At 50.1% G+C, this 13,034-nt stretch overlaps 1 protein-coding gene and 1 long non-coding RNA gene across 2 annotated transcripts in view; one reads left to right on the top strand and one right to left on the bottom strand.

The window, feature by feature from the left end:
• The window catches only part of LOC123503110, a 69,827-nt gene extending 57,090 nt beyond the window's left edge, over positions 1 to 12,737 (bottom strand). The window contains exons 1-2 of the mRNA XM_045252540.1: positions 12,316 to 12,737; positions 9,620 to 10,902 (exon numbers count right to left, since the gene is read on the bottom strand). Of these exons, the coding sequence (XP_045108475.1) occupies positions 9,620 to 9,889 (270 nt within the window). The 5' untranslated portion in view covers positions 9,890 to 10,902; positions 12,316 to 12,737. The remainder of the gene's footprint in view (positions 1 to 9,619; positions 10,903 to 12,315) is intronic.
• On the top strand, positions 9,824 to 12,053 carry LOC123503113. Its single transcript, XR_006674336.1, has 2 exons — positions 9,824 to 9,876; positions 11,514 to 12,053. It is a non-coding gene; the product is annotated as an uncharacterized LOC123503113 (long non-coding RNA).
• Positions 12,738 to 13,034: the final 297 nt, after the last annotated feature.

The raw sequence follows: 13,034 nt of genomic DNA, 5'->3' as shown, positions 1-13,034 counted from the left end.
ATGGTATCAAGTCGCACAAATATTGATTTAGATAACATAGATATTAAGATAGAAGATAATGTAATAAACAGAGTAAGTCATATAAAATTTTTGGGAGTAATCATTGATGAAAGGTTGTCATGGAAGCCACATATCTTGAGTGTATGTACTAGAATGTCACAAATCTCTTTAATTCCTTGGGACGTAATACATATATATCACCACATCCTCCTCCTCCTCCTCCTCCACCTCTTTCTCCTCCTCCTCCTCCTCCTCCTCCTCCTCCTCCTCCTCCTCCTCCTTCTTCTTCTTCTTCTTCTTCTTCTTCTTCTTCTTCTTTCTTCTTTCTTCTTTCTTCTTGTTGTTCTTGTTGTTCTTGTTGTTCATGTTCTTTTCTTTCTTCTTTTCCTTCTTTTCGTCTTCTTGTTATCATTATTATCATTCTCTCCTGAAAATTCTCTCTCTCTGTCTCTCTGTCTGTCTGTCGTGTGAAATTGAGTAAGTTACTGGCTGCCTTGCTCAAGAAATTACATTGTGTGTGTGTGTGTGTGTGTGTGTGTGTGTGTGTGTGTGTGTGTGTGTGTGTGTGTGTGTGTGTGTGTGTGTGTGTGTGTGTGTGTGTGTGTGTGTGTGTGTGTGTGTGTGTGTGTGTGTGTGTGTGTGTGTGTGTGTGTGTGTGTGTGTGTGTGTGTGTGTGTGTGTGTGTGTGTGTGTGTGTGTGTGTGTGTGTGTGTGTGTGTGTGTGTGTGTGTGTGTGTGTGTGTGTGTGTGTGTGTGTGTGTGTGTGTTTCACTAATATCTCTAAAAGAGGATAACCAAGACTCAGTATGGAACGCCAGAAGATCACCAGTAGAGCGACCTTGACGGAAGCCATACTGGCGATCAGATAGAAGGTTGTGAAGTGACAGATGTTTGAGAATCTTCCTATTCAGGATAGATTCAAAAACTTCAGACAAGAAAGAGATTAAAGCTATAGGGCAGTAATTTGAGGGGTTTGAACGGTCACCCTTTTTAGGAACAGGCTGAATGTAGGCAAACTTCCAGCAGGAAGGAAAGCTAGAAAAAGATAGATGAAGTTTAAAGAGTTTGGCCAGGCAAGGTGCAAGCACGGAAGGACAGTTTTTGAGAACAATAGGAGGGAGATGGAAGGCTCAAGTACCTTTTGTGGGCAACTCTCTATACTGGAAAGCTCCCTCCACCAACACATCAACCATCATTCTGACATTCAAAGGAATAATGACGAATACCACGAGGCAAATTGTTAATAAGTACAATTATAATATGCATACTCTCTCTCTCTCTCTCTCTCTCTCTCTCTCTCTCTCTCTCTCTCTCTCTCTCTCTCTCTCTCTCTCTCTCATGATTATTTCTGAATTCCACCAACTTGATACGTTGAAATATAAGAAAATAAGAGATAAACAATAACAGTGTTTGTTTGTGAGCCATTAACTTCCTGGCCTGCTGGAAATTTCGCCACCTCATTCCCTCCAGCTTCAGGTTTTCCAATCAGATTTCCTTGACCTTCATTTTTTCCAATCAGATTTCCTTGACCTTCATGTTTTCCAATCAGATTTCCTTGACCTTCATGTTTTCCAATCAGATTTCCTTCTGTCTTTTCCTTGTTGAACCTCGGTGTCTGTTTGCATGCCACAGAGAGTGACAGGTGGGGAGAGACCATGGTACAATCAAAAAGTTATTGTACCAAGGGAGAGACCATTCTGCATTGCTCTCCTTCACTTCCCTCCTTGGGGCAGCCCTCTGGCCTGGCCTGGCCACCTCTCCTCCTCCCTCCCTTGGGCAGCCCTCTGGCCTGGCCTGGCCACCTCTCCTCCTCCTCCCTTGGGCCCTCTGGCCTGGCCTGGCCAGCCCTCCCTTGGGCAGCCCTCTGGCCTGGCCTGGACCACCCTCCCTCCTCCCTCCCTTGGGGCAGCCCTATGGCCTGGCCTGGCCACCCTCCTCCTCCCTCCCTTGGGGCAGCCCTCTGGCCTGGCCTGGCCACCCTCCTCCTCCCTCTCTTGGGCAGCCCTCTGGCCTGGCCTGACCACCCTTCCTCCTCTCTCCCTTGGGCAGCCCTCTGGCCTGGCCTGGGCCACCCCTCCTTGGGCCCTCTGGCCTGGCCTGGGCCACCCTCCCTCCTCCCTCCCTTGGGCAGCCCTCTGGCCTGGCCTGGCCACCCCTCCTCCTCCCTCCCTTGGGCAGCCCTCTGGCCTGGCCTGACCACCCTCCTCCTCCCTCCCTTGGGCAGCCCTCTGGCCTGGCCTGGGCCACCCTCCTCCTCCCTCCCTTGGGGCAGCCCTCTGGCCTGGCCTGGGCCACCCTCCTCCTCCCTCCCTTGGGCAGCCCTCTGGCCTGGCCTGGCCACCCTCCTCCTCCCTCCCTTGGGGCAGCCCTCTGGCCTGGCCTGAACCACCCTCCTCCTCCCTCCCTTGGGGCAGCCCTCTGGCCTGGCCTGGCCACCCTCCTCCTCCCTCCCTTGGGCAGCCCTCTGGCCTGGGGGCAGCCCTCTGGCCTGGCCTGGCCACCCTCCCTCCTCCCTCCCTTGGGCAGCCCTCTGGCCTGGCCTGGACCACCCTCCTCCTCCCTCCCTTGGGCAGCCCTCTGGCCTGGCCTGGACCACCCCTCCTCCTCCCTCCCTTGGGCAGCCCTCTGGCCTGGCCTGGGCCACCCTCCTCCTCCCTCCCTTGGGCAGCCCTCTGGCCTGGCCTGGACCACCCCGTCCTCCCTCCCTTGGGCAGCCCTCTGGCCTGGCCTGGCCACCCCTCCTCCTCCCTCCCTTGGGCAGCCCTCTGGCCTGGCCTGGCCACCCTCCTCCTCCCTCCCTTGGGGCAGCCCTCTGGCCTGGCCTGGCCACCCTCCTCCTCCCTCCCTTGGGGCAGCCCTCTGGCCTGGCCTGGCCACCCTCCTCCTCCCTCCCTTGGGCAGCCCTCTGGCCTGGCCTGGCCACCCTCCTCCTCCCTCCCTTGGGCAGCCCTCTGGCCTGGCCTGGCCACCCTCCTCCTCCCTCCCTTGGGCAGCCCTCTGGCCTGGCCTGGCCACCCCTCCTCCTCCCTCCTTGGGGCAGCCCTCTGGCCTGGCCTGGACCACCCTCCCTCCTCCTCCCTTGGGGCAGCCCTCTGGCCTGGCCTGGACCACCCTCCTCCTCCCTCCCTTGGGGCAGCCCTCTGGCCTGGCCTGGGCCACCCCCCTCCTCCCTCCCTTGGGCAGCCCTCTGGCCTGGCCTGGGCCACCCTCCTCCTCCCTCCTTGGGGCAGCCCTCTGGCCTGGCCTGGGCCACCCTCCTCCTCCCTCCCTTGGGGCAGCCCTCTGGCCTGGCCTGGACCACCCTCCCTCCTCCCTCCTTGGGGCAGCCCTCTGGCCTGGCCTGGACCACCCTCCTCCTCCCTCCCTTGGGGCAGCCCTCTGGCCTGGCCTGGGCCACCCTCCTCCTCCCTCCCTTGGGCAGCCCTCTGGCCTGGCCTGGGCCACCCCCCTCCTCCCTCCCTTGGGCAGCCCTCTGGCCTGGCCTGGGCCACCCTCCTCCTCCCTCCCTTGGGGCAGCCCTCTGGCCTGGCCTGGGCCACCCTCCTCCTCCCTCCTTGGGGCAGCCCTCTGGCCTGGCCTGGACCACCCTCCTCCTCCCTCCCTTGGGGCAGCCTCTGGCCTGGCCTGGGCCACCCTCCTCCTCCTCCCTTGGGGCAGCCTCTGGCCTGGCCTGGGCCACCCTCCCTCCCCTCCCTTGGGGCAGCCCTCTGGCCAGGCCTGGGCCACCCCTCCCTCTCCCCTCCCTTAGGGCAGCCCTCTGGCCTGGCCTGGGCCACCCTCCTCCCCTCCCTGGGGCAGCCCTGTGGCCAGGCCTGGGCCGCCCCTCCTCCCCTCCCTTGGGGCAGCCTCTTGGCCTGGCCTGGAAGGCCCTCCCACCCGCCCTCCCGTTGGGCCTTCCTGGCCTGGCCTGGCTGCCCTTCCCCCTCCCAAGGCAGCACTCCCTCCCCCTCCCGGCTGCCTTCCCTCCCCCTCCCCTCCCACCTAACCCTCCCCCCTCCCCCCCACAGGGCAGCCGTGTGCCATGTGGGGCGGGCTGCCCCGCTCAGTCAGGGAAGTACTCCTGCAGGGTGGAGTACGCCAGGGTGATCAGGGTCAGGGTGTGCCCAATGGAGAGCAGGCTGTCCAACAGATCAAGGGACAGCCTGCCTCTCCCCCCGACCCTCCCCTGGCCAGTCCTCCCTGACCTACGGGGTTCCCGCTGCGGCGGTGGGGAAGGGTTAGTCTCTCCCTTCCCCACTGTGCGGTGGACGAGCCCTGCTCCCTCGTCCACCGCGGGGCTTTTGGCGCTCCTGTCCTCCTTCCCCTCCTGCCCTTCTCCCGGGCTGGGGACCGAGACCCACAGGCCCAGGCCGTCCGGCTCCGGGCTGGCCCCACCTGGCCAGCCGCAGCGGAGCCGGCCTCCTGCCCTGGGCTGGCCCCACCTGGCCAGCCTCAGCGGGGCCGGCCTCCTGTCCCAGGCTGGCCCCCACCTGGCCAGCCTCGGCGGGGCCGGCCTCCTGCCCCGGGCTGGCCCCACCTGGCCAGCCTCGGCGGGCAGGCCTCCTGTCCAGGCTGGCCCCACCAGGCCAGCCTCGGTGGAGCAGGCCTCCTGTCCCGGGCTGGCCCCCACCAGGCCAGCCTCGGCGGGGCCGTCATCCTGCCCGCCTTGGGGACAGGGGCGGCCTGGGCCTTTACGGGGGTCTGGTCGGCTGCCCACTCTTTGCCATTGCAAAGAGTACTGGGCAGCCCTGCCCCCCGCGAACACCCTGCCCCCTGGCCAGGCAGAGGAACAAGACGGCGTGCTGCCTCGCCGTCGTGCGCCTCACGCCTGCCAGGAGGTCTCTCAGGGTCATCTCCTGGCAGAAGACTATCCTGTCTCCTGCCAGGCACTCGACCCTGATGGGTGTTTCCGGGTCTTTGGCGGCCAGTCTGCCCACCTTCAGACTGGCCGCCTGCTCCGACGCGAGGGGCTTTGCCCCCTCGGTCCCCTTAGGGAAGGTGAAGGAGGCGATGGAGCGCCTCCCTTCCGCAGCAGCCCGGTGACCGGGGCCGGGACATCCTGATGGCGTCCACCCGACCCTCGCCCACCAGGCTCAACCTCGCCTCCACACGCACTGTTCGGCTGCTCCTGTTTCCCATTCCTAAACTTTAACAAATAAAAAATGTGCCTTGCTTCAGTTTTGGCTGAGTGTGCAAAAGTAGGATGGTGGTGAAAACCGGCTGTGTGAGTGAGTGAGTGAGTGAGTGAAGCAAGGAGTACCGATAGTGACGTCAGTGAGGGAATGAAGAGGCTCAAAACGCACACATGGCGGCGATGGCGTGTGTCAACTTGTTCATCATAAGAAGGACAGAATAGAGAGACAAGACACGTAGAGGAGCACAATCAAAGTTGTGTGGAGGTAACCTTACCTGTGGAAGGCATCAAACAATGGACCTTAGGCTCAACCCTTGCACTCAAAAGTATTCATGCTACTACTACTACTACTACTACTACTACTACTACTACTACTACTACTACTTTTTTTACTACAGAATACCTCCACCCCATGTTTATTGATGCGTCAATTAGGGCTCCACTACTTGGAGGTCATTAGCCCCAACTCGCTAATGACTGTGGCATCCAACCATATCTATTACTCTATAATATAAACATTAGTTGTTAGCTATAAATTCACTCTACCTCTACTCTATCTAATCTTATGCCACTCTCCACCACTGTAGCCTCGCAGTCAAGGCCACTTAAATCTGCAGGTATGGGAGTGGAATGCCTTGTGCTGCCCTGGTCAATGTGTTGATTCTCTCCCCATACGCTCGGATCTTCCTCCAGGAGCTCATCCAGTTGGTTGTTCTGCCATAGACCCACTCTTCTTGCGACGGCTTTCACGTTTTCCGCCACCTTCGCATTCCTATGTGTCTTTTGAAAGAAGAGTTTTGGCAGTGTGAAGAATAATTTCATCGCATACGGTGCGAGGGGTGACTCTTGTAAGTAATTGTTGAGGAGGATGACCATCTCTTGTACAATTTTGTTGGTGGCTGCACACTTTGGTGGATCGAACAGATGACATGTAGACCACCCAGCTAATTCTATGTAAGTGTTGTTCACCCACATGGTTGTTTCTTCTTCTGTTAGTCCTTTCCAGACTAAGTTTCTCCTCCCGTTTGTATGTCTCGCGGCGTACACGTTGTGTTGCGGTAGCGATGGGGTGTGTTGTGACGGTGTTGATGGCAGGGCAGCCTCCCCTCCCATCTCTGTCTCCATCGTTCGCTCCTGTTCCTCATCCTGCTGGGATTCCTGGCTGTCCCCCGGCTCCTCCTCCTCTCCCTGCCCTGGTGGTCACGTCCCAGGGGTTTTGGCATCCATCTCCTTTCTACAATTTATACACTTTTTGTTTTGTCTCACACATTGACAATTAACACATCTGTGTTCCTCTTTTGTACACTGACAACATCTTCTTTGTGCAGGTGGGTTAGACATTGTATTAATAACATGACATTATTAGAAAGAGAGAGAGAGAGAGAGAAGTGAAGGAGGGAGGGAGGGGAAGAGGTAGGAGGGAGGAGTGAGAGAGAAGGAAGCAGGGGAGAGGGAGGGTAAAGGGAGGGTAGGAGGGAAGGGAAAGGGAAGGAAAGAGAGAGAGAGAGAGAGAGAGAGAGAGAGAGAGAGAGAGAGAGAGAGAGAGAGAGAGAGAGAGAGAGAGAGAGGAGGAGGGAGAGAGGAGGTAGGAGGGAGGAGGAGAGAGAGGAAGCAGGGGAGAGGGAGGGAGGGGTAGGAGGAAAAGGAAATAGGGGAAGAGAAAGTGACAGTGAGAGAGAGAGAGAGAGAGAGAGAGAGAGAGAGAGAGAGAGAGAGGAGGAGAGAGATGGGAGAGGGAGGAGGGAGGAGGAGGTATGGGAGGGAGGCGACAACAGAGAGAGAGAGAGAGAGAGAGAGAGAGAGGAAGGAAGGAGGGAGGGAGGGTAGAGGGAGGAGGAATAGGGAGGGAAAGCAGAGAGAGAGAGAGAGAGAGAGAGAGAGAGAGAGAGAGAGAGAGAGAGAGAGAGAGAGAGAGAGAGAGAGAGAGAGAGAGAGAGAGAGAGAGAGAGAGAGAGAGAGAGAGAGAGAGAAACATTTATGGTAAATATGGGACTTAGATATGTATTACAGGCACTTTACTCAATATTCACTACAATGTTTAGCGGCAGTAGTAGCGGCAACAGCAGTCTTAGGAGTACCGTTACAACAGTTAAAGAGTGATAGTATATTACTACTGAAAATTTAATGAAGATCTGTACTTTTGGGTACTCACGTGGTGTGCATGGCTCCAATAAAATCAAACAGAAAGATTTATACCTAGTATTATAACAGAGATATCAGTCTATAATATATAGTAAGATTTATATAGAAATATATGGAGTAGGTGGCACCTGTATCCCCGACGGAGAGTGGATGGACAGCCGCGCGGGCTGCTTGGAGTTTTTTTTCCCTACGCGACTTATCACCTGATAACCCTTCCGACCTAGTTCGACCCTTTCAACGGTCGCTCCGTGACGCTCACAACTACCACTGTTTTCAGAATATGGTAAATCAATATTTTCACGTGATTTATACGAGTATTGACACTGATATTACACTGGGCCCACCCTCTCCACTTCACTCATCACTGTGTCCTTTTTCACAAAATTTCACAAAGTTTTAACCTTTAAAAATACACCTTAATCACGGAGCCACACACCACACGTCTTCTACTACTACTACTACTACTACTACTACTACTACTACTACTACTACTACTACTACTACTACTACTACTACTACTACTACTACTACTACTACTACTACTACTACTACTACTACTACTACTACTACTACTACTACTACTACTACTACCACTACTACCACTACCACTACTACTACTACCACCACTACCACTACCACTACTACGACTACCACCACCACCACCACCACCACCACCACCACCACCACCACCACCACCACCACCACCACCACCACCACCACCACCACCACCACCACCACCACCACCACCACCACCACCACCACCACCACCACCACCATTAGCACCACCACCACCACCACCACCACTGCCACCACCACCACCACCATACTCCACCACCACCACCACACCACCACCACCACCACCACCACCACCACCACCACCACACACCATCACCACCACCACCACCACCACCACCACCACCACCACACCACCACCACCACCACCACCACCACCACCACCACCACCACCACCACCACCACTACTACCACCACCACCACCACCACCACCACCACCACTACTACTACTCCTACTACTATTACTACTACTACTACTATTATACTTCCACTACGTACTACTACTACAACTACTACTACTACAGAAGCGGGGTACTGGATGAGAACAAATGTTTCACAAGGAAGACAGCTGGTGGTGGTGGTGGTGGTGGTGTGTGCAGGTGTGGACACTGCTACAAAGATGCCTCTTCCCGGGGAGTATACTCTCCCTCTCTCTCTGGTTGATATTTCTCCTCAATATATGTATAAATGTGCATTACATAATTCTTGCGCTCAGTTCACACACACACACACACACACACACACACACACACACACACACACACACACACACACCTGAATCTCACCTCCATTAAAAACCCCATTGTATTTTTTTTCTCGTGTTTTCTAAAGTTATGTGGAGTTTTGTAGTGTTTTCTTGTGTTTTGTAGTGTTTTTTGTTCCTTTTGTTGTTATGGCAGTTTTACAGTTTGTGTTTTTGTTGTTTCCTGAGTTTTGTAGTTTGTCCGTTTCCTTTGTTACAGTTCCTGCGTGTGAGAAGCATCAGGTTAGTGAGGGTGCTCCATTACCCTTGTTACGTCTTGGCCGGTGTTCTGAAAGGCGTCACTCTCACCACAGCTGTTTGCAAGGCTTCTCACATCAGCAACCGGGTCCGCTAGAGGGATTTTCCTGTGTTAGAGTGAAAACACCCTCAGCAAATCGTGTAAGTGATAGACAAGCATTCACAAACGAGTGGTGAGATAAGTAAGGGTGGGCACCAGTGTGTCTTCCTGTGTAGTAGTGAAGCACACACACACACACACACACGTATATTTTCATTGACAAGCATACAGAAACAAGTATTTAGGTAGATAATAGTCCTCAAAAGTGTTTTTTCTGTATATTATTGAACACACGCTCAAAAACATGTACAATATCAAAGACAAACAAACAGAAACAATTTAGATCAATAGATTCAGATAGGTAAGGGTTCTCAAAAGTCATTTTCCATGTTCATAATTTAGAAATACCCACAAACACCCGTATGATTTCACTGACAGGCAGACAGACAGACACAAGCAATTAGACAGACAGACAGACTGACATACACACCTCTCCGGCACCTCACAATCCCAACAGACAGACAGACAGACGGATGAGTAGATAGATACATGGTCTAACATGTTCGTGTACTTAAAGAATCGAACAGAATTGTTGATATCTGGAATAAGCTTCCTTCACAAATTACAAACACCACTTCTGTTGCATCATTGAACAGTAACACTGACCAATATATACAAGTTCACCCCAGCAAGCTCTTTTCTGGTCCCAATACCCACACGCGTCACTCCTGACCATAGTGTTGTTCCTCACCACAGTGTTGCTCTGTGAGGCTTTCATCCTTCCAGCCAGACATGCAGAGTTCAGCGTGGGGTGAATGGTGTTGTTCCTCACCACAGTGTTGCTCTGTGAGGCTTTCATCCTTCCAGCCAGACATGCAGAGTTCAGCGTGGGGTGAATGGTGTTGTTCCTCACCACAGTGTTGCTCTGTGAGGCTTTCATCCTTCCAGCCAGACATGCAGAGTTCAGCGTGGGGTGAATGGTGTTGTTCCTCACCACAGTGTTGCTCTGTGAGTCTTTCATCCTTCCAGAGAGAGAGAGAGAGAGAGAGAGAGAGAGAGAGAGAGAGAGAGATTTGGTTTGATTGGATAGGTTTGTTGAGGTTAGTAAATGGTACAAAATAAAGGTGAATACTTTTCCAAGGGATGACAGGACACTGCCTATGTATCCGCCATCCCAAGCTTAAACTTAGTGTTCTTATGTAATAATAATGATAATAATGTAAGGAACAAAAACAAGTGTAATAATAATTATATAATATATATTTACAATATATAAGTAATGTTAGTGCAGAATACTTAGCTATTCTATGCATATACACATATATAACTTGTTTTCAATGTAGCGTATAAGTTGTTTGATGTATTTGTTTTGAATAGCAATAGCAGTTGTGTAATGTTCCCATTGTTAAACATCCATATGTGGTGTGGATGGCATTATTTGTGGCACATGCCAGCTCGGGGCACTGCAGCACGGAGTGGGCGTCAGGCTCACAGCATGGGCGACACTCCCTCCCTGGCCGGAGCCTCACATGACACGCCCAGTTCCCAGTAATGTTTGTATCCAAAGCTCAGTCCGGCACACACGCTGTCTTTCCAGCTGACTCCATATTTTCCAGATGTGAAATTGGCGCCACTTTGTGCTTTGGTGTAGTGTTTCATTGTTTCACTAGCTCACTTCGCCTTTATGTAGAATTGCACCTTGTTCTTGCTCAACATGTATATTTGTCATTTTCTTATCTATTTGTGACAAGCTTGTTCTACAGTTTGATCTCTTTCTGTTCCATTTTGTGCTAAGTGGTCAGCTTTTTCATGACCTAACACACCAACATGGGATGGTACCCAAATCAATGTCAAGTTTCTCTCCTCTCCGATCCTTGTAATAAGTTTTGTGCACTCGCTCACACCGTGTGCATGTGCTGGCTGCCCACTCGTCAGTGCTCCAAGTGCCCTCTGCTGTCCCTGAAGAAACACACGTTGCTCCGCTCATTTTGGATGAGCTCAGGGTCACACTTCAAGGCCCAGAGCTGTGCCTGGCTGGAGGACACATTACTGCTTAGTCAACAGGAGTAGCCTGTATCCATCCAAGTCCCTTGCTCTGTGATGCGCCTCAAAAACACTTATATATATATATATATATATATATATATATATATATATATATATATATATATATATATATATATATATATATATATATATATATATATATATATATATATATATATATATATATATATATATATATATATATATATATATATATATATATATATATATATATATATATATATATATATATATATATATATATATATATATATATATATATATATATATATATATATATATATATATATATATATATATATATATATATATATATATATATATATATATATATATATATATATATATATATATATATATATATATATATATATATATATATATATATATATATATATATATATATATATATATATATATATATATATATATATATATATATATATATATATATGAAAAAACTAAGGTAATTTTCAGGGATATGGTCCAACAGATCTAAGGTAATTTGGTGAAATCTAGAGTAAAAATCGGCAACATCTAAGGTAATGCTTTCTTCTACTTGTGGGAACCCTGTCCAGTACGTCGCGGAGTGGTGAGGTGGTGTGGCGGCCAGCCCTCTGGTGGAGCACATCGCACAGCACTCTCCACGTTAATTTCTCGCAAAGTGAAGCAAAACTCAACTTATGTGTATAGAGTACTTTCCACTCAGAATGACATGTGTATAGAGTACTTTCCACTCAGAATGACTTGAACTATCACATCGCAAAGTACAGGACCTTAACTCACTGGACGTGCACCCAGTGTTGCCACTCTAGAATTTCAGAAAACACAAGATTGTCCCTCCAAAAAAGACTAGATTGACCGAAAAACAACTAGATCTCCGTAACTTCTTCCCGTTATTCCCACGCTAATGACATATGAGGCTTTTGTTTTTTTCATAGTCATTTTCTTGGCAGTTTCACAGTCAGGAAACATCTTTTTCATTAACTCAACCAAATGGTCTGCCTGGGAAAATGCTATTCCATGTTCTGCCATATATCCACACAACAATAATTCTGCATTGTTAACTTTATCTTTCGGGTCTTCCACTGATTTCTTTAAGAAATGCTGAATATTCACACACTTTTTCTTTGATTCATAGTTTTTTTATATGCTTTGAGGTAACTTTGTGGCTTAACAAACCAGCTTTGTTAGGATTCTTTAGCTTGGATTCACAGACTACACAATGAACAACATTCTTATCTTTGGGGTCTGGCTTGATCCAGTCTTTTAATTCAGGGTCAGTTAACCAGTCCTGATTAAATGACTGGCTGTACCACAACTTCTGTTTCTTTTTCGGCGGAGTTTTATCTCCACTGGAGCTTGCTGTAGGAGACTCACTCATTGTTGTCACTTATCACTATGCCTGTTTAAGACCACGATCTTCACCAAACTGAGGGAAGTTGGAATAAGAACCCAGTTCAGCTCTCGCCCGGTACTTGCTACGATGGACTCCCGTACTGACTACTGAACGCGAACGAGACGCGTCTCACTGTTCTTCATTAGAAAAAACGAGGAGTATGAGATTCATATAAGGGTATACTTAGGTAGACGTAATTAGTAAGTAAAAAACATGAAACATTATCGCATTTTTTTCCTTTGAATGAAAACTACAAGATTTGTTGGATTTTTAGGAAAAAACTACAAGACTACAAGGTCGAAGATAAAAATACTAGATCTAGTAGGAAAAAAACAAGGAGTGGCAACTCTGCGTGCACCCTGTCTGTATGTGTTGTGTGGTAACAGGGTACTGGCTGTGTAGCATGGTATGGTATACACCTACCAAGTTGTAGTTGTGGTGGTGCTGGTGGTGGTTAGTGGTAGTGGTAGTTATAGAGGTAGTGGTAGTAGTAATAGTAGTAGTAGTAGTAGTAGTAGTGGTAGTGGTAGTTATAGTGGTAGTGGTAAGTAAGTAAGTAAGTAAGTAAGTTTATTTGGATTCTTCATGTGCATTACAGGCATAGTATAAAACCACTGAATGTACATAGATATTTCCTCCAGGATGACCAACTAAAGTTTAACAACTTATTTCCAGTAGGGTCCCTTTTTCTATCCAGCAA

Source organism: Portunus trituberculatus, chromosome 13, assembly GCF_017591435.1.
Source record: "Portunus trituberculatus isolate SZX2019 chromosome 13, ASM1759143v1, whole genome shotgun sequence".
Taxonomy (NCBI): Eukaryota; Metazoa; Arthropoda; class Malacostraca; order Decapoda; family Portunidae; genus Portunus; species Portunus trituberculatus.
This window is presented reverse-complemented; position numbering and strand designations above follow the sequence as displayed.